This window comes from Perca fluviatilis, chromosome 20 (genome assembly GCF_010015445.1).
Source record: "Perca fluviatilis chromosome 20, GENO_Pfluv_1.0, whole genome shotgun sequence".
NCBI lineage: Eukaryota > Metazoa > Chordata > Actinopteri > Perciformes > Percidae > Perca > Perca fluviatilis.
Genome location: NC_053131.1, coordinates 21,581,454 through 21,601,660, shown reverse-complemented (window position 1 = coordinate 21,601,660; position 20,207 = coordinate 21,581,454). Strand labels below are relative to the sequence as shown.

General features: G+C 39.6%; 3 protein-coding genes across 3 annotated transcripts; all 3 read right to left on the bottom strand.

The window, feature by feature from the left end:
* Window positions 1-2,482: 2,482 nt before the first annotated feature.
* On the bottom strand, window positions 2,483-4,383 carry LOC120549423 (glutathione-specific gamma-glutamylcyclotransferase 1-like). The gene is made up of 3 exons (XM_039786331.1): window positions 4,078-4,383; window positions 3,887-3,922; window positions 2,483-3,310 (listed from the first exon to the last, which is right to left on the bottom strand). Exons 1-3 carry the CDS (start codon window positions 4,249-4,251, stop codon window positions 2,891-2,893), a joined length of 630 nt encoding a protein of 209 aa, XP_039642265.1. The 5' UTR covers window positions 4,252-4,383; the 3' UTR covers window positions 2,483-2,890.
* Window positions 4,384-6,843: 2,460 nt separating this feature from the next.
* On the bottom strand, window positions 6,844-8,757 carry LOC120549424 (glutathione-specific gamma-glutamylcyclotransferase 1-like). The gene is made up of 3 exons (XM_039786332.1): window positions 8,434-8,757; window positions 8,243-8,278; window positions 6,844-7,676 (listed from the first exon to the last, which is right to left on the bottom strand). The coding sequence occupies exons 1-3, from the start codon at window positions 8,605-8,607 to the stop codon at window positions 7,257-7,259; spliced, it is 630 nt and encodes a 209-aa protein (XP_039642266.1). The 5' UTR covers window positions 8,608-8,757; the 3' UTR covers window positions 6,844-7,256.
* Window positions 8,758-10,330: 1,573 nt separating this feature from the next.
* On the bottom strand, window positions 10,331-16,753 carry LOC120549421 (delta-like protein 4). The gene is made up of 11 exons (XM_039786330.1): window positions 16,302-16,753; window positions 15,954-16,205; window positions 15,348-15,405; window positions 14,567-14,830; window positions 13,688-13,748; window positions 13,150-13,280; window positions 12,879-13,048; window positions 12,400-12,619; window positions 11,549-12,290; window positions 11,278-11,386; window positions 10,331-11,126 (listed from the first exon to the last, which is right to left on the bottom strand). Exons 1-11 carry the CDS (start codon window positions 16,353-16,355, stop codon window positions 11,121-11,123), a joined length of 2,067 nt encoding a protein of 688 aa, XP_039642264.1. The 5' UTR covers window positions 16,356-16,753; the 3' UTR covers window positions 10,331-11,120.
* Between the last annotated feature and the right edge of the window lie 3,454 nt (window positions 16,754-20,207).

Genomic DNA, 20,207 nt, shown 5'->3' with positions numbered 1-20,207 from the left:
GTTTACTGCCAAATCATTAGCCATTGTTTGTGCCTTTTTAATGAATGGTCTTCCTCTTGTGGTGAAGTGGCCTTCATGACCGCACAGCATTTATGTCCACTGGCAGGAACCTAGTGATTGGTGAGGTGACCCTCAGCAGCCAGAGTTGACCTACTAATAGAAGAGGGCTATGGCTCTAAAGCGGATGGACTCCATTAGTGGCACAATCACTTTCTCTTTAACACACTTCCAGGGGGACCTTCAGCCCTGCACTGACCCAGCAAGGGTCAAGAGTCAGGGTTCAGGCTAGAAACACATTAGCATGCAGGTGGAGGCTCCAAAATGCATCAATATTTGTGGGGATGTGTGACCACTATTCTGGGTTGTGATAGGCCAAATGTACATCCTTAGGACGTGACCTCAACCTCCACTTTGCAGTATTATGTGCGTTTTGTTCAAAAGGATAACGGCTGACATCTTTTCCTGGTTAGCAAGTGACCTCAGGAAGGGTAATGTTATTGATTAGGGGTTCAAATTGCATTGGGAGCACAGTGCATCCATGTATGTATATGTTTTGCAAATGTAAATGTTATGTCAATATAATACACTTTTTATGTTATTTTATGTGGTTTCATAGTCATATTCACTGCAAATGCACAAAGAATAGACAAAGTCGTGTGGACATGTTTTGCTCCTCTCTAAGTGAGTGAGTCTCCTCTAACTTTGTGACCCCAGGGTTTCATATTCCCTCTGCACGTCTCCAAAGAGCCCTAACAGTGTGGTAAGGGGCATTTAGTGATTTACTTATCTTTATTGTTGTATCTCTAATGAGAGTGAGTTGTAAATCCTAATGCTCTAGTCCAGCAAAATTGAACTTTAATTGCAAATAGATAAATAAATGTTTATTTCAGACTTCATAAACACAATAAAATAGCCTTTAAAGAGCAGCAGATTTTGCAGCTACAGTTTTCTCCGTACAGTGGGAGCTGTTGTTGTTGATGTGTTTTTGTGCCACATTGTTTTGTACCAAGATGTGTAGGTGGGTGGCATGAGCTTTAGTATTGTTAGTATGAGCAATAGGGAGTGGATAGAAACTCCTACAATTAAAATAACTGAACATCAAACGAAACAAAAACAAATGAACATGGAGATAGCAAATACAATGAAGGGTTTGGTCCAGGACACATCAAATATACTGAGTCAACAGGTATTTTTCTTGTGAACTACGTATACCACATGTTACCATGACATGTCATGTTGTAGGAATCCACAAACAAACATCCTTGTTGTTGACTCATCACTGTCTGTCTCAATCTCATTAGTTTTATTGAAAACAAAACACTGTGTCCCAGAAAGTACAGAACATGGCGTATGTTGCTCTGAGTAGTAAACTGTTTTTTTTGCAACATTTAGCAACAGCAGGGAGCCATAAACTGTTCTCCCATATATCGTTTTTATCATTGCTTCCAGGAAAAGGACAACCACTGGACACCGTGCTTTAGTTATGTGATGACACATTAGTGATCTGTCCATACCAGGAGACTTTCTGTCCATGTCTTTTTACAGTACATGATCTGTTAATGTGAGCTTTTGTTATACTGTACATTCCTGTGCTGCTCTCTCTCACATCTCGAACCTTTGACCTAATTTTGGGCTGATTTGTAGGAAAGTAGAATGGTGTGCCACAGAACTGTGCAGCTTAAAATGTCTGCTTGTTTATCTATTGATGAAAATACTTTTTTTAAAGTCTGACATGTGGCATGTGCACATGCTATTGCAACGTGATCAAAGTCCAGAAAGGGAAAGAAACCCTATCTGTACCAACCCACCTCCCAGCTCAGCCCCTATACACTCTGTACTGTAAGAGCATGCATGCAGTCTTCCATGGTCTGTGGTTTCTTCTATAGCTGACTGTGTGCACTCTTAATACACAGATTTTCTACCAACTCCAGCACTACTTGACATTACTTACAAGCAGTGCATGACTTTCTCTTGATTTTTAGGATCACCGTTCTATCAAATGCAAATATTCCAGATGTTTGCATGCATATTTCTTGTCACTGACAACTCCAGAATAGTAAAGTTTTATATGTTTAAGGAATGTTTTTAAAGATCGACCCACTTCTGGGTCTGGCAGACATTAGGACCCTGCCAATCCTGGTATTATGAAAGAAAATATTTTTTAGCCTGCTGGTTGTGAGAATGAACTCAAGAATTGCAAAGAACAGCCGTGTCCTCCACAAAACATCCAGAGTAAAAAAAATTTGAGTAAATGCATGTATACAATACAGTGTAATTGCACAAAAGATATCAAAAGCTGCTCAGTCTGTGTAGTTAACAAGTCTGGAGAAATACAGCATTTCCTGTGAGAGGCTCCAACTGTACATTCCTTGGCCACGTGATGTGGGAGCATGAAGCATGCGAGCAAGCATTCAACTGTTAACATAACTATAGGAGACTCGTGTGAGCATGAGCCATAGACAAATAAACACTATTCACTTCATGCAGATTTCTGTGTTTTTATTAGAATAAATGTATACCAATATAAGAATAAAACTGTTTCTGAGAGCCTTTTACAACAAAGGTGTAAGATATTCTGTATTCATCTCTTAGTGTGATGTTTTAAAAGCACCACCTGAATCTGGAGTTCGTATACAGTATGTAATAAAGCCGACATTATTTAAAATTTACACAGTAGAAATATCTCAAGTATGAAGATCAGAAGGTCTTGTTGAGGTTATGTTAAGACCTAAACCTGTTAGCCACAGAAAATGTATATATTATATTTTTTTCAGGTAGTCATCTTTCAAGCACCCAGTACCCTTAAACATGGGTTGCAGGACTTCATTTCCCTTTCACCTAGTATAAAAACATTAACATTCTTATGATGTGGAGGGCCTTATGTAGTCTTTTATGAAGCTCCCATCAGAAGGCACTTTTGGTCTGGGGGTTTGATCCCTCCGCAATGGTGGAAAATGTTCAGAACAGCTGCCTCAATAGAGAAGAGGTGCTCGTCCTCTACTTCGGGACAGTAGAGCCTCATGAACTCTGCCAGGCGGACCAGGTATTCAATATTGTGGCCCGTGTTGCCTCTACAGATGGCAATCTGGGCGGCGATCTCCTTGTCAGAGGCCGGGCCGAGGTAGATGGGGTTGTCGGAAGTAGCGATGTAGACGAGGGCCAACAGAGCACCCTCACCCTTCTCCTTAGGGATGAACTCCACCATCTCTGTTATGTAACCCCCCAACACAACCTCTCTCATGTTCAGGTACTGAAGGGACTCTTCAATCTGGGAGTCAGTCACCTCATAGGCCACTCCCCATGTGCAAGCCTGCAGGATAAACAAGTGGAAGAGGAATGTTAATGGTATAAATAATACAGTACACTATGTTATACATGTCAAGTACGACAAATAAAAGACCTCATTTGACAACCAAGGAGAGTTTGATCTAGATTTAGTGAAAATTCACAGCTGGAAAAGTACCTTTTTAGCTCCATATAAATGATGCATGACATAATTGTATAGAATAAATCACTGTAGTAGTATGCATCTTGTATCAAACTGATATAAGGATAAGGTTTCTTGAGGAAAGGTTAAGGTTATGGGTTTACCCATTATTTGTTTCACAGCATCACTGCATGTAATATTATATACAACTATATAAATATTGCATAGGTAGGTAGGTTGTATGGTAGGTCTTTTTGTGTGGGTATTTAGCTGTTGCACATTTGAAAACGGTCTCTACCAGCTCTTTGGGACAGTTGCTTATGTTTACTAATAGTGATTGGGTTAAATGATATTTCTCACTTTTGTTATCAGTTGTCATAAAATGGTAATGGTAGGAATATAGAAAGTGGATTCACTACAGTGTGCTGTATACAGGCTCAGAATAGACTGGGCTCTTACCTCCTGATCCTCCACCAGTGTGGCCACTCTGCCTGGCTGTAGAAAGCAGGAACACAGGCAGTGAGGACATGACTACACAAAGTAATACATAATAAACAGAAAAAAATCTAAAAAGCAATTTATCAGAAAATATTTGAATCAGTTGGAGAGCAATACAATAGAACATGTGTGTTAGAGGCTACGAATCTCACATTTTCCTTGTCCCCTCGATAAAAATCATCTCCATGCCAGAAGCGCCTTTTGTATCCTTTAATGCAGCCAACTTTGCTCCTCTTGTATGCAAAATCAGGTTTCCACACTAAGGAACCATATCCAAATATCCACAGCTCGCTCTTTTCATTGATAACAACGTCCCGAGGTTTCATAGTAATCGTAAAAAGGCAGAAATATTCTTCCAGTAATCTTAATGCAATCTAGTCGAAAGCGTCGCGTCTATTAAGATGCCATCAAAAGCAGCGTTTGGACGTGTACATGCTGTCTGTTTCTCGGTATAAAACACGTGTATTTGTTGTTCAGAGCACGTCAGAGCAAAACGTTGTCGACAAATAAAATCACCGGAGGGGCGGGCTTATCTAACGGATAAAAACCAATCACTGTGGTTTTAGTTGGAACACTTTACATATTTACCAGTGAACATGGGAAACAGTACTCCAGACATTATTGGCTGCTGCACTTACAGTACATGTAGAAAAACAGTAGGTTTCAGTTAGAACTGATGAATTCAGGCCTGGTAACGAAATAGAATTCTTTCTTTCTTTCTTTCTTTCTTTCTTTCTTTCTTTCTTTCTTTCTTTCTTTCTTTCTTTCTTTCTTTCTTTCTTTCTTTTTCAAAACTTTCCTTTCATATGCAAATGTGACATGACAGAGATTTGATTTTTTTCTTTTCACAACCTTTTTGTTTTTTTCACATCATGGTCAAAGGCATACTATTGTTGCTACTGTTTTATTTTTTTTCATTTTGTGTCAAACAGTCAGTGAAAGTCCAACAGGTAATCACTCAACCTATAAATAGCTGGGACTGTTATATATGTGCTCTCATTAAGCTCATTACATGTCTGTGTTCTGCTCAGGTCTGTCTAGCACAGGCTGATCACTCATTTGTCCCCACCTGTCACTTACTGTGCATTATATTTGATCAGCTAAGCTGTGAAAGAAACTCTTTTCTTCCAACTTCACAAAAAGCTTACTGTCCCCAAGTGGTAGTAACAAGACGAGACATTTCTGCGTTCAATCTGATGCCCTATTATTGGCTGCAGGAGTTGAGGTGAATAAAATGTAAGATGTTCATATTGACAGTGGAATTTGCTGGTGTGTGCTGGATTGTTATGGTTCTTTGCCTCATTGGGCCTTGGCAGTGACTGGGCTGTGGGCCCCTGTTTGCTGTGCTCAGTAGTGAAATGGCATATGCAGATTTCCTTATTGACACATGTGCAAGCATATGCGGTGTTTTGTTGAGTTTCTCACATCTCACTCCATCCCCTTCCCCTTTCAGCTCGCAGCCATAAGAGATAGCTTATCACCAGAGATCATATCTAGTCTCTTTGTTCCTCAGTGATATGTAAAAATACAGTAGGAGTTCAAAGAAGCAGTGACATACTGTAGAAGGACCACATAGATTCTTTATTTTCACATACAGATGTTTTTTGTTTTTTAAATATATCTTTTTGTTTGAGTATTTCCTTACATTGCTTCCAATTACACTACTGTCCACTGAATGATTGCTAGCATGTCATGTTGTAGGAATCCACAGACAAACATCTGTGTTGTTGACTCATCGCTGTCTGTCTCAATGATCTCATTAGTTTTATTGAAAACAAAACACTGTGTCAGACAGTACAGAACATGGCGTATACTTTTTTTCAGTGGTGATTTAGCAACGTCAGGGAGACACAAACTGTTCTCCCATATATCGTTTTTATCATTGCTTCCAGGAAAAGGACAACCACTGGACACCGTGCTTTAGTTATGTGATGACACATTAGTGATCTGTCCATACCAGGAGACTTTCTGTCCATGTCTTTTTACAGTACATGATCTGTTAATGTGAGCTTTTGTTATACTGTACATTCCTGTGCTGCTCTCTCTCACATCTCGAACCTTTGACCTAATTTTGGGCTGATTTGTAGGAAAGTAGAATGGTGTGCCACAGAACTGTGCAGCTTAAAATGTCTGCTTGTTTATCTATTGATGAAAATACTTTTTTTAAAGTCTGACATGTGGCATGTGCACATGCTATTGCAACTTGAACAAAGTCCAGAAAGGGAAAGAAACCCTATCTGTACCAACCCACCTCCCAGCTCAGCCCCTATACACTCTGTACTGTAAGAGCATGCATGCAGTCTTCCATGGTCTGTGGTTTCTTCTATAGCTGACTGTGTGCACTCTTAATACACAGATTTTCTACCAACTCCAGCACTACTTGACATTACTTACAAGCAGTGCATGACTTTTGCTTGATTTTTAGGATCACCGTTCTATCAAATGCAAATATTCCAGATGTTTCATGCATATTTGTTGTCACTGACAACTCCAGAATAGTAAAGTTTTATATGTTTAAGGAATGTTTTTAAAGATCGACCTTCTGGGTCTGGCAGACATTAGGGCCCTGGCAATCCTGGTATTATGAAAAAAAATGTTTTATAGCCTGCTGGTTGTGAGAATGAACTCAAGAAATGCAAAGAACAGCCGCGACCTCCACTAAACATCCAGAGTAAACATTTTTTAGAGTAAATGCATGTATACAATACAGTGTAATTGCACAAAATATATCAAAAGCTGCTCAGTCTGTGTAGTTAACAAGTCTGGAGAAATACAGCATTTCCTGTGAGAGGCTCCAACTGTACATTCCTTGGCCACGTGATGTGGGAGCATGAGGCATGTGAGCAAGCATTCAACTGTTAACATAACTATAGGAGACTCGTGTGAGCATGAGCCATAGACAAATAAACACTATTCACTTCATGCAGATTTCAGTGTTTTTATTAGAATAAATTTTAAAAATATACAAAGTTTATACTGTTTCTGAGAGCCTTTTACAACAAAGGTGTAAGATATTCTGTATTCATCTCTTAGTGTGATGTTTTAAAAGCACCACCTGAATCTGGAGTTCGTATACAGTATGTAATAAAGCCGACATTATTTAAAATTTACACAGTAGAAATATCTCAAGTATGAAGATCAGAAGGTCTTGTTGAGGTTATGTTAAGACCTAAACCTGTTAGCCACAGAAAATGTATATATTATATTTTATTCAGGTAATCATCTTTCAAGCACCCAGTACCCTTAAACATGGGTTGCAGGACTTCATTTCCCTTTCACCTAGTATAAAAACATTAACATTCTTATGATGTGGAGGGCCTTATGTAGTCTTTTATGAAGCTCCCATCAGAAGGCACTTTTGGTCTGGGGGTTTGATCCCTCCGCAATGGTGGAAAATGTTCAGAACAGCTGCCTCAATAGAGAAGAGGTGCTCGTCCTCTACTTCGGGACAGTAGAGCCTCATGAACTCTGCCAGGCGGACCAGGTATTCAATATTGTGGCCCGTGTTGCCTCTACAGATGGCAATCTGGGTGGCGATCTCCTTGTCAGAGGCCGGGCCGAGGTAGATGGGGTTGTCGGAAGTAGCGATGTAGACGAGGGCCAACAGAGCCCCCTCACCCTTCTCCTTAGGGATGAACTCCACCATCTCTGTTATGTAACCCCCCAACACAACCTCTCTCATGTTCAGGTACTGAAGGGACTCTTCAATCTGGGAGTCAGTCACCTCATAGGCCACTCCCCATGTGCAAGCCTGCAGGATAAACAAGTGGAAGAGGAATGTTAATGGTATAAATAATACAGTACACTATGTTATACATGTCAAGTACAACAAATAAAAGACCTCATTTGACACCCAAGGAGCGTTTGATCTAGATTTAGTGAATATTCACAGCTGGAAAAGTACCTTTTTAGCTCCATATAAATGATGCATGACATAATTGTATAGAATAAATCACTGTAGTAGTATGCATCTTGTATCAAACTGATATAAGGATAAGGTTTCTTGAGGAAAGGTTAAGGTTATGGGTTTACCCAGTAATTGTTTCACAGCATCACTGCATGTAATATTATATACAACTATATAAATATTGCATAGGTAGGTAGGTTGTATGGTAGGTCTTTTTGTGTGGGTTGCCCATTTGAAAACGGTCTCTACCAGCTCTTTGGGACAGTTGCTTATGTTTACTAATAGTGATTGGGTTAAATGATATTTCTCACTTTTGTTATCAGTTGTCATAAAATGGTAATGGTAGGAATATAGAAAGTGGATTCACTACAGTGTGCTGTATACAGGCTCAGAATAGACTGGGCTCTTACCTCCTGATCCTCCACCAGTGTGGCCACTCTGCCTGGCTGTAGAAAGCAGGAACACAGGCAGTGAGGACATGACTACACAAAGTAATACATAATAAACAGAAAAAAACCTAAAAAGCAATTTATCAGAAAATATTTGAATCAGTTGGAGAGCAATACAATAGAACATGTGTGTTAGAGGCTACGAATCTCACATTTTCCTTGTCCCCTCGATAAAAATCATCTCCATGCCAGAAGCGCCTTTTGTATCCTTTAATGCAGCCAACTTTGCTCCTCTTGTATGCAAAATCAGGTTTCCACACTAAGGAACCATATCCAAATATCCACAGCTCGCTCTTTTCATTGATAACAACGTCCCGAGGTTTCATAGTAATCGTAAAAAAGGCAGAAATATTCTTCCAGTAATCTTAATGCAATCTTGTCGAAAGCGTCGCGTCTATTAAGATGCCATCAAAAGCAGCGTTTGGACGTGTACATGCTGTCTGTTTCTCGGTATAAAAACACGTGTATTTGTTGTTCAGAGCACGTCAGAGCAAAACGTTGTCGACAAATAAAATCACCGGAGGGGCGGGCTTATCTAACGGATAAAAACCAATCACTGTGGTTTTAGTTGGAACACTTTACATATTTACCAGTGAACATGGGAAACAGTACTCCAGACATTATTGGCTGCTGCACTTACAGTACATGTAGAAAAACAGTAGGTTTCAGTTAGAACTGATGAATTCAGGCCTGGTAACGAAATAGAATTATTTCTTTATTGCTTTCTTTCTCAAAACTTTCCTTTCATATGCAAATATGACATGACAGAGATTTAATTTTTTTTCTTTTCACAACCTTTTTTTTTACATCATGGTCAAAGGCATACTATTGTTGCTACTGTTTAATTTTTTTCATTTTGTGTCAAACAGTCAGTGAAAGTGCAGCAGGTAATCACTCAACCTATAAATAGCTGGGACTGTTATATATGTGCTCTCATTAAGCTCATGTTCTGCTCAGGTCTGTCTAGCACAGGCTGATCACTTATGTTATGAATGACTGTTTGAGATCATTGTCTCCCGCCTTTCACTTACTGTGCATTATATTTGATCAGCTAAGCTGTGAAAGAAACTCTTTTCTTCCAACGTCACACAAAGCTTACTGCCCCCAAGTGGTAGTAACAAGACGAGACATTTCTGCATTCAATCTGATGCCCTATTATTGGCTGCAGGAGTTGAGGTGAATAAAACGTAAGTGACTGGGCCGTGGGCCCCTGTTTGCTGTGCTCAGTAGTAAAAGGGCATATGTAGATTTCCTTACTGACACATGTGCAAGCATATGCGGTGTTGTTTTGTTGAGTTTCTCACATCTCACTCCATCCCCTCCCCCTTTCAGCTCGCAGCCATAAGAGATAGCTTATCACCAGAGATCATATCTAGTCTCTTTGTTCCTCAGTGATATCTAAAAATACAGTAGGAGTTCAAAGAAGCAGTTACGTATTGTAGAAGGACCACACAGATTCTTTATTTTTCACATACAGATGTTTTTTGTTTGTTTTTTAAATGTCTTTTTGTTTGAGTATTTCCTTACATTGCTTCCAATTACACTACTGTCCACTGAATGATTGCTAGCATATTGATTTCACATCACACTGACACAGATGACATGCACATACTGTAGCCATGGCATCATAGAAAATCTACCAGGCCAAATATGACTATCTATAGACAATGAAGCCACTTCCACACCAACTGACACAAATAAAGTTTCTAGATGATTCCGATATATAGCGTAGGATCTCTATTTGACCACACATACACTCAACCATTGAAGACCAACAAACAAACAAAGTGTAGCAGATATGTGTTCATTGTTTCTTTTTATAACAAAAAATAATACAAATAAAACACAACTTTAAAAATAAATTCACCTTTTCTGAGCAACAACTTAAAAACAGATGTACAATTCATACTTCTAATTTCAACATATAAATATACAGTATATACAAAATAATCTTATAAAACACAGAAAGAAAATGATCAATGCTTCATATTCTTAAATTACTAATGAAATACTAATCTTACAAAATAACATTATTGGTTCAGTAATTTCCTTTGAAGGCGTCCTTGGTACGATAGTCAGTTCATGTATTTCTTTGTCTTCATTTAAGGGTGATCTTGCATAAGGTAAAACAAGGCCTTATCATGAGTTTCTATGCATGGCGCTATAGCATATTGCATCTTTTGATCTTTTATGTTCATTTTGCTGTGCAAAGGACTCAGAATAAGGCGGGGCACATGCTTTTAAACACATATATAAGGCTTTGTGATCTAGGCTGCATACATTCTTTAAATAAAAAGGATTTACAAAACTGATAATCCTAAATATCTTTCAAAAATGAACCGTTTTCAGTAGTTTATGACCCTTTCTGATTAAGCACAATGCTGATTTTTCTTTGCATAGCGCATTGCAGGCCACAAAAAAAATGGAAAATGCTGGCTCCTTCCACATGTTAGTTGGCAGTAAGTTGATTTGTTGATTGCTGATTACTGCAATAAAGTGGAGACTCAAGATAGTCCTCTAATCAACACACAGGCATAAACATCTCGGCCTGTTGCCCTTGGATGAACTTGGACGGAGCAGACGAGCGCTTTTTTTCAAAAACATTGAAGGCTCATCCACAAGTCAGATTTGCTCATTATTTATAGTCTTTTCAGTCTTTACATTCTCACAAAGATTAGTAGCTTCAGTTCTAATGAATATCGTAGATCACACCGGCTCCATCCAGTTATCAAATGTATCAAGAGCAGCAACTTTAAATTTAAATAAATCCCAGTCTCTCCACACTTGTAAACAGTCCACAAGAAATCCAATGTTGACAGTGAATAATATCTTTCATTTATTATACCTGAAAAAGAAGAAAAGAGCTCAATCACTACTTTAGCAGTAAATGTAACATCTAAAATAACAGAAAATTAAAATGCTATTTCTGGTTAATAATAAAGGTAATCCTCTAAAGAAAAAAGAAAATAGATTCATTAAGAAAAAAGAAAACATACCTCAGTTGCAATGATGCATTCGTTTTTCTCCTCTGCTATTACAAAAATAGACTGGTACATTGAATCTCTGGAAGAACATATTGTTGATATTCTACACTCTGGCCTTTCACTGTGGAGTGAAGATGCATTGTGTTAGTTACTGAGCACAAAAAAACAAAATGTCTCACATTGACGTCAATGAACTGATCCTAGTTAACATATTCAAAACTTTCTGGTAAAAGTGACAGAAACATTAATCAATTGCTCATTCAACCCATTCATGTGCACGTACCTGTACATTCTACTCAAATGCTTTTTTTCTTCTATTGTCTTTTCACAGTTTTCATCTTTGTCCAAAAAGGACAGTTCATCATTGTACTCCATGGAGGTTTTATAGTCCAGGTGGTAGTGGTTGATGTGTTTGTGATTAGACTTTTCCCTGGGACAGTCCACCTCCAAATCCACCTTTTTATTGGTGTTCTTGAGTTCTAGAGTAGAGATGAGGTTCTCTTTCTGAAAGTCAACCTTGGAGAGGTTGTTCATGGTCTCTGAGTCCTGCTCCTTGCTTCTCTGCTTTTTGATGCGACGTATTACTACCACTACCATGCAGAAAAACACTAGAACAGCCACCAGGCCTACTCCCAAGCAGATGGCTGCCAAGCTCAACGTGTCACTGGACTCCCAGCCTATGTTGGGGCTGGGGGTGTTGAGTAAAGCCACGTCGTCGGACTGGCACTGGGGGCCGATGTAATGGGCAGGGCAGAGGCAGGTGGGCTGGCCTTTGTCTCCAGTGGTGCAGGTCCCACCGTTCAGGCAGGGTTGAGAGGCACAGCGGTCTGTTAGCTTGTCACAGTGGCGGCCTGTGTACCCTGTGGGGCAGGTGCAGGTGTAGTCGTTGATGCGGTCTATGCAGGTGGAGCCATTTGCACAGGGGTTCCTGGCACACTCGTTGATGTTGATCTCACAGCGCTGACCTGTGAAGCCTGAGCGACAACTGCACAGCCGGAGGTTACCGTGGATCACACAATGTCCACCTATGCAAAATAAAACAACATTATAGAAGCCTTCCTATTACGATTCTATTTAACACAAACATACAGAAAAAGAAGAATCATTGTTCATGTAGAGACAATGATGTATTACCATTGGTGCATTGCAGTGAGGTACATTTATCCACTTTCTTCTCACAGTTAAGTCCAGTGTAGCCTACTGGACACTCGCATATGTAAGTGTTTCCATTATCCCTCTCTCTGCAATTGCCACCGTGAAAGCAGGGTGTATCTGCACAGGTCAGCATTCTGTGTTCACAGTGTGTCCCTTCAAACCCCCGTGGGCACACACACCTATAGCCATTCTCAGAGTCCTGCAGGGGGAGAAAGAAAGAAAGTTATCAAAAAGCTCCCTGTCAGATGTTTTCTTTATCATATCCTGTTCGCGACTGCCCTAACGAACCCCATTATCCTTAGTTTGAATTCTATTTACAGTGCAAAGTCTGTGAACTGGGTCATCTACTGACTTGACAATCGATAGCATCCTCCTGGACTAGCAGATAGAGTGAGGCAAAAACAAAAACAGGAAAGCCTGTGTTGTGGGAAAGGAGAGAGAGAAACTTCCGGACTCACCAGGCAGCGGCCTTCGTTACGACAGGGCTGGCTGTCACACTCCCTGACCTCCAAGTCACAGTTAACCCCGGTGAAGCCTGGCATGCAGGTGCAGGTGTAGCTGCCCTGGCCTGTGTTCATACACGTGGCCCCGTTGGCACAGGGTTTGTGATGGGTGCAGTAGTTCAGATCTGCAAACAAATGGGTGGGAAACGTTACTAATGGAACAAAAAGAAGCACCACATTTGAAGCAGCTTTTGTTTATTTACAGTACAAAGAGGTAGTTACACACCTTGGTCGCAAAATATGCCTCCCCAGCCTTCCTTGCAGGTGCACTGCCACGGCTCTATACAGGTACCATGTTTACAGGATGGATGGAGTTTACACACATCACAAAAGAGTCCCTGCCAGCCCTTTCGGCATCTGTTCACACATAAAACAGTACATCGTTATTGTTGGCTCATACACATTTTACCCTAATAGGCCTGTTGCCTCTTTGGCACACTCATGACAGAGACAACACCTAATGAAAAAAAAATGCATATTTTACAAACTGTAATCTTTTTATCCACTATGTCATAATCCTAGAGATAATCCTAGCAATGAATTAAAACAGAAAGACAAAGAAATACATCCTAAAATCAAATACAATGTTACTCTTTTGTTACATAATTAGGCACTAATAGATTATTTATTGGTTTATCGGTTCTTAATGAAGCTGCTGTAAATGTTTATTATTGTGTTTTAGTAGTTTGTGGATTCCCGGATGCCATTGAACAGAAAAGAAAATGTAATTAGAAATTTATGAAAAACCATAAGTAATTACTCACTTGCACTCTCCAGGTAATGTGCAGTTTGCATTTCTTTCGTTGCACCCTTCGAGACAGATAGCTGAGAAGAAGAAAAAACAAACAAGATATTTAGATATCTAATTTGGCTTTCATAACAAACTGTAAATAAGAGTTTTATCACTGTTAAATTATTTTTTTCTTCGCACAATAAAACCTGTTACCTGTCACCTCTGTGTATGTGACATTGATTTCGCATGGTTTTATGTTGTTTTAACTGCTGGTTAGTGTGGAGCAGATGCTTGTTCTCAAAAAAAAGCAGGACAGCTGCCCCATTGTTATCGGTAGGCAGCCCTGTTTGCAGCTGCTGCCCTACACCGCTTCAACAATAGAGCCCGCAATTTAGTGGCGCGTGTCGTGCGATAATGCCGCGATTAACCCCGGCGCGCGCTGCTGGGCGACCACCGCCGATCGGATTAAACCGCACGCGCCCACAGAGAAAGCAAACCAAGTGTGCTCTCTGTCGTCAAATTTCACCTCTCTCATTGAGTTTAGCTGCCATCCGAAAATACACACCTGTGATCATGTAACAGGTAATTTAGACATCAAATCTCTAAACAGGATTTATTCTGAAATATGTAGCTATATATCTATATGTCACTTTGCAGTGTAGCTTAACGTTTAAGGAAAACTTCGTGGAAGAATAAAAGAAAGTAGACTACCCATAAAGTGTAGGCCTACCAAAAAAACTTTGTTTCTTGGCTATTTGATGTTCTCTAAATTAGGTCACGGCCTATAGACTTTTAGCTCCCTTATGGAGCAATGTGTACCCTCGCCTAAAACCTGCCTTGTGACTTTTCTTTTTTTTTTTTTTATCACAAACAAAGGAAAGTGTCCATATGTGTCTTTACTCTTGCTTACGTTCTTGGCAGTATTCTCCCTTCCATCCCGGTAGACAGGCTAATTGCCCGTCAGGCTTGCAGGTGTAGTGGCCAAAATGGTCGTCTCTCGGAGCGCATATTTTGGAACAAGTGTCCCCGTAGTAATGTTCATTGCAGATGAACCGGTATGAGTACCTTAGCTCCGTCTGCGTCCCCCTCTGCACATCATGGGACCACTCACGCCCTATTCCCAACTGTCTTTGGATGGCAAAAGAACTAATCAAGAATTCAGGGTTGGTGGTATCTATGAGGAACACAACATCAGACATATAAAGATTACTTTAAAGCAGACAGACAGACAGTTTGCAATTCATGGTGTAGTTGATAAATCTAACAATTATCCTAGTGATTTGTGTAACAATGCACAATATGTACACTGAAATTTCCTCATCCTCTCACATGTGACCATTATTCCTCGTTATGAAGGACCTAACAAAAAAGGTGCAAAATCCAGGAAAAGGCTGTCATGGGATTTTTGGCAAGGCTTCATATTCTCACTCAAGCCTGTACACTTTCCCATGCATGCCAAAAATAAAACAAGGGAAGTGCAATTGTGTTGGAGAGATTTGATTGTGAAGAAATGTCGTGTGACTCATAAGGCATCCTAAAAAACACGAACCCATAACGCTTTAAATGCCAGATAGATTTGGCAGCACGTTCAGTGAGGGTTATTGATTAAATGTGCGATAGGTAATAAGTCATTTAGGCTATCCATGGCATGTCTCCCTCTAGTGGTGAACAGGCAGTGCACGTCTCCTCACCTTCAGGTCGGTCCGCTGCAGGAGAATACCGGGCTTCAATAACTAATGAGAAAGCACCCTGTAGGGACGAATGAGGAAATAAACGTCACCAAAAACATCAAAATAATATAAAATGCATTTGCATAGCTATTTCCTGTTTTGTTTCACTAAAATACTGATGTAGTGGTTCTCACAAACATTATACAATAGTTTTAGGTTTAGGTTTTAAGCTACATTTCATGTGAAATTTTCAAAATGAAACTGTATGAGATGTATGTATTTCTTTACGCACAACGTGGACAACATATGGATGCAGTAAACCACCAAACATCTGATCTACAATGTTTGTCTTTAAAAAAAACACATTTCTGTGGCATTTAAAATGTATGTGATACCTAAAAGTAATAGTGCAGTAAATCGTTTTGCGTTGATTTGATGTAGATAGTAAAATGATAAAATAGGCTATTAATGCTTTTCTCAAAAATATATGTTAAAATGTAATTTTGTCACTAAGAGGAAGTCTGTTTTTTTTTCTTCTTTTAAATTCATTACTAAATGTGAAAATGATATTAAATTTGGCGTGTACATATTAGCTTGGTTTCCGCGCCGCAGGACAGGTGCTCTTACCGGCCAGGTGAAGTTGAGCGGCAGACGCAGCCTGGCGTCCTGCTGGATGCTGAAGGAGTCGATGCCCAGAACAGGTGTGGTGACTTTACCAAATATACAGTCTCCAGGAGACACCACCGTCTGGAAGTTCTTTAAACAAACCCTGAAATAAGTCCTGCAGCCAGTCATGCTGCAACTAAGTCCATTTGCCAGCAAACCTTTAGTATTCTGAAAGTGATGGAGATCTATCTCGAACACACCTGATCCCAGAACCTAAAAGGATACAAAAAGTAAGCACAACAAAATAATGCAACATTTGTTTCTTAAATAATTATTTCCTAATTTGCAAAGATAAAAAAAACAGGCTACCTGAGTAAATAATGTTACAACTATTGCGAGGATAGAGGTGAACCAAACGGCCATCCTTTAGAGTTTGATGTGCGTATCCTTAAAAAATGAGTTTGTCCTCCAACAAAAACGCTCCTATTCCAAGTGGTGATGGCGAAAACGGAGTGATGACAAATAAAGTGATCAGAATAAATATAATCCTTCTTCCAAAGCCTGTAGGACAAGATCCAGCTCCGCATCCGTATCCAGAAGAAGAAGTTGGAAAAGACCGAGTTATCCAGTGCTAGAGGTTAGACACATATCAGTAACGTCAATATCCACAAGTGAGTCTGTCTGCGGTCTTTATGTTGCCCATCCATCGTGCCGGTCAGATGTTGTTTGAGTTTGCTGTGCGGATGCGAGGCTTGTGTTGCCAACAGTGATGCGAGCATGTGGCGGAGCATCAGCGCATAGTGACTCCCAGTGAAGGATGTTTGACGATCCTCCCAGTTTATATACCGCAGTGTGGTGCAATTACAGTCACTGGCAGTCACTAAACACCGCCCACTCTGCTCTCCACCTTCTTTTTGCTCATCATCATAATTTCGGAGGACATTGTCTTTGCCTCACCTGGTCCATAATGAAATGCAATTTTTTTTTGCGCTTTGAAGGCAGCTTGTTCTTCCATTAAAAACAACATTGCAAAAAACAAACTAAGGTAAAATAATTTATTATAAAATCTACAGCAGGTCAACCTGGGTAGTAAATTCACCGTTGGCTACCAAAGACACAGGCTCCTTCAGTGAACTAGCTACAGGAACATTTTCTTCAGGGATCACTGATAGTTCGGGCGTCTTTACACGCCTGGATGACCTGAGTGCCTTTTACGCTTGTGACCTCGCAGCCTTCTCTCTTGTTTCTTGTGTTTATTCTTGTGTTTATTTTAGATAGAAAGGACTGAGCGGGAGATAACTCCACAGCTGTTTGATAATGCATTGTTATTGCAAACACATGGTCTCACTCATAAATCTGCTGAGGAACCAGCGTTTTACAAAAATCTGGCGCATATAAATGAGTAAAGATGGGTCTTCTGAAACTTACTGTACATGTTTAACATTAATAATAATGCAATTATGTTTCTTGGGAAATATTTACACATCTGTCTCAAATAGACTTTATTGTTTTATTCTATTTTTTTATAATCATTTGGAAAGCTTATATGTGAATAGACACACAGAAACACATGGCACACACACACACACACTGTGTTGATTATACTGTAGAATGAGGGGAAGAGACACCATATATTTGACTTTGTTTATTATGCTTAATAAAAAGACCATAACAAGTGGAAGCACCCAGCTGTTCAGGCACTTTATTTAGCATCATAACTAATAATGCCCTCAATTGAAAGCAAATTTGTACAAATTAAAGTCGAGATTGTATCCTTCATGAAGCATAACAATGTTTGTTGAAATAACATCCACTAGAGCCAGTTGAAAAAAAAATCTTCTTTCATGTGTATGTACAATTGTTCAGAGAGGGGAAAGAAAAATGTTTAACAGTATATAGAGGTTTCTAAGCAAATAAATTGAAATATACATTTTTTTCATCACATGCTGGGCACAGGAATTGTTACCTTTATCACCCCCGCAACAGGCCAACTTGTCTGGGAGGATTTACAGTGAGGGAACAGGATTTAGGAACTGTTCCCTGGCCATGAAGGTGTCCGGCTGAACAGCTCTCATACTGAGCTGACTTCATCTCCAACCTTTGACTTATAGGTCTGAGGTTCCACTTTTGGGCAGGGACAATGGACTATTGAGTGTGGAGCAGTGTGACTAAGAGGCCCAGACATCTCACAGCTCTGCTGCATTGAAGTATTTGGCGTTCCCACCGTTGACTGAATCACACAGATCCTGTGAAGGACCAATGCTGCCTTGTACAGTGGTTTAATCCTGTATTCCTGTTCTGTGTTATGTATTACAATGACTTTAATGCACTTATCTATGGGGATCTCACTAGTTTATATGGCTGCTATGGACTCTAGAGCCCCATTAATCTCTTTTGTAGAGACAAGTGTACAGTACACATGAGCTCCTGCCCTCCCTTCATACATGTCAAAACATCCATACACTTTAATATTAGATGGACTATGGTAACGGTTTCCCAACTGTAGCTCAGGTTACAATTCCTTGTAAAGCTTTGGACCGTGCGAAACAAACAGTGATCCTCAGTTTGGATCTTCTTAGTGCAGCATGAAGGAAAACATTGGCTTGGATCAGATATGGAGAAGCGCCTTTCTAGTGACGAATATACTAGACTTTCTTAATATTTACATGTTAATCTCCTGGTTTTAATCTATCGTTTTTTCTGTCTATAAATAGACAGAACGCCTGGCCTGAAATAATAAGACATTTTAGCAGTATAGGTTATTTACTCTCGGCCAATGCAAACAATAATCTAACAGGCTCTTTTCTGCTGTGTTGCTCTAGAATAAACACAGCCTTGGAAACAGACATCGGCCCACCACAGTTCCATCTCAGCCTTGTATAGGACATCATTTTTCTTTGTGACAGTGTTTTGTAAAGCTGACTTCTGATTGTTCTATGGCTTTTCAGCTGGCATCCAAACCCCAAAAAATAACATTTTGATTGGGAAACGAAGAGGTATGAAAGTGGCTTTGGACTTATTAGGCCAGTTGCTATTTTATGAAAAAGTGCCTGATGCAATTGTTTGGTTCTTTGGCAGACTGATGTTTGTTCCCAGGAAAGCTTGCCTTCTCGACAGTATTCATAAATTATACATTTGTACAAGATGTTTGAAATGTCATTACTCAAAATACTAATAATTTAATCCAATCAGGGATGTGCTATTTCGGCTCTCATCAATCCTGGACTTTTTTCAAATGTAAGCGACTAACTCAAAACCTGTTGTCTTAAAGTTTTTACACAAGGTGAAACTTAACAGGTCAAGTTGTATTAACACAGAGCTGTAAGATGATGCAGTAGACAAATCAAGTTTATGTAAGTAGTCATTACTAAAAATCATTAGTAAATTCAAGTTTCTCAAGTCATGTTGAAATATCACAAATATAGACTAGGATATGCAAAACTAAAGAAGGAACTTTTCTAAATATATTTTTTCCTTTTTGACAGCCTGATTTTAAGAACAATGCACTCAATACGTTAGTTCCAGGTAAGGCAACAATGCATATATTGTAATATTCAATGTATTCTGCACGGAATATCACACTCAGGAGACTTTACAGATATCCAATCTTTATGACCAAACACTTCCACACACCCCAGACCCCAAAACATGAAAGAATGAGTAGTGACCACTAAAAAGTTGAATTACAACTAAATCTGGGTTTACAGTGTACTTATTTATTTCCAAAACATAAGAAGATATCGTCCCCCATCAATACAGGGATCAAAGACTTTTTTTTAATTAAACTGCCCTCTGCTTATGCCAATTTGTATACACTGCCAATATTTATTTATTTTGCACTCGACAGTGTCACGTGAAAACATTGTGCTGTGTGATTATATGTCGCTTTACTGTTGATATTGGCATTTAGTTTTTTCTTCTATTGTGTGTCTCTTTAGATGCACTCAGACTGGGCAGACCACATTCTCCTCTTAATCTACCCTGCAGGTTCAATGGGTCGCATGGCCTGATTTGGACCGTCTCTGGCCACTGTTCCAATAGTATCAACAATATGGGCCAGTGTAATAGGTAATTAGCTACAGTGCAAACAGATGGCCCCTTTTACTTTCAGAAATCAGCCCGGTTTAATGCGGAGCAGTTTAACACTTCTTTACAGCGCATTTGATCTCTACGCCCCAATCTGTCCAGCCAATCAATGGGGCTTTTGATGTGCGCTGCCAATGGATCTGAGGCATCTGAGCATATCGCCTTCAGAAGAGAAATCACCTGCTGCTG

Bases quoted from the DNA above. Each gene is read 5' to 3' on its own strand.
- LOC120549421 (XM_039786330.1), bottom strand. From the start codon at position 16,355: ATGGCCGTTTGGTTCACCTCTATCCTCGCAATAGTTGTAACATTATTT. The intron at 13,749-14,566 runs GTAAGCAAGAGT...TCTTCTTCTCAG, and splicing joins GGGAGAATACTGCCAAGAAC to CTATCTGTCTCGAAGGGTGC. The intron at 13,049-13,149 runs GTGTGTAACTAC...ATTTGTTTGCAG, and splicing joins AGGCATATTTTGCGACCAAG to ATCTGAACTACTGCACCCAT.
- LOC120549424 (XM_039786332.1), bottom strand. From the start codon at position 8,607: ATGAAACCTCGGGACGTTGTTATCAATGAAAAGAGCGAGCTGTGGATA. The intron at 8,279-8,433 runs GTGAGATTCGTA...TGCTTTCTACAG, and splicing joins ATCGAGGGGACAAGGAAAAT to CCAGGCAGAGTGGCCACACT. The intron at 7,677-8,242 runs GTAAGAGCCCAG...TTTATCCTGCAG, and splicing joins CACTGGTGGAGGATCAGGAG to GCTTGCACATGGGGAGTGGC.
- LOC120549423 (XM_039786331.1), bottom strand. From the start codon at position 4,251: ATGAAACCTCGGGACGTTGTTATCAATGAAAAGAGCGAGCTGTGGATA. The intron at 3,923-4,077 runs GTGAGATTCGTA...TGCTTTCTACAG, and splicing joins ATCGAGGGGACAAGGAAAAT to CCAGGCAGAGTGGCCACACT. The intron at 3,311-3,886 runs GTAAGAGCCCAG...TTTATCCTGCAG, and splicing joins CACTGGTGGAGGATCAGGAG to GCTTGCACATGGGGAGTGGC.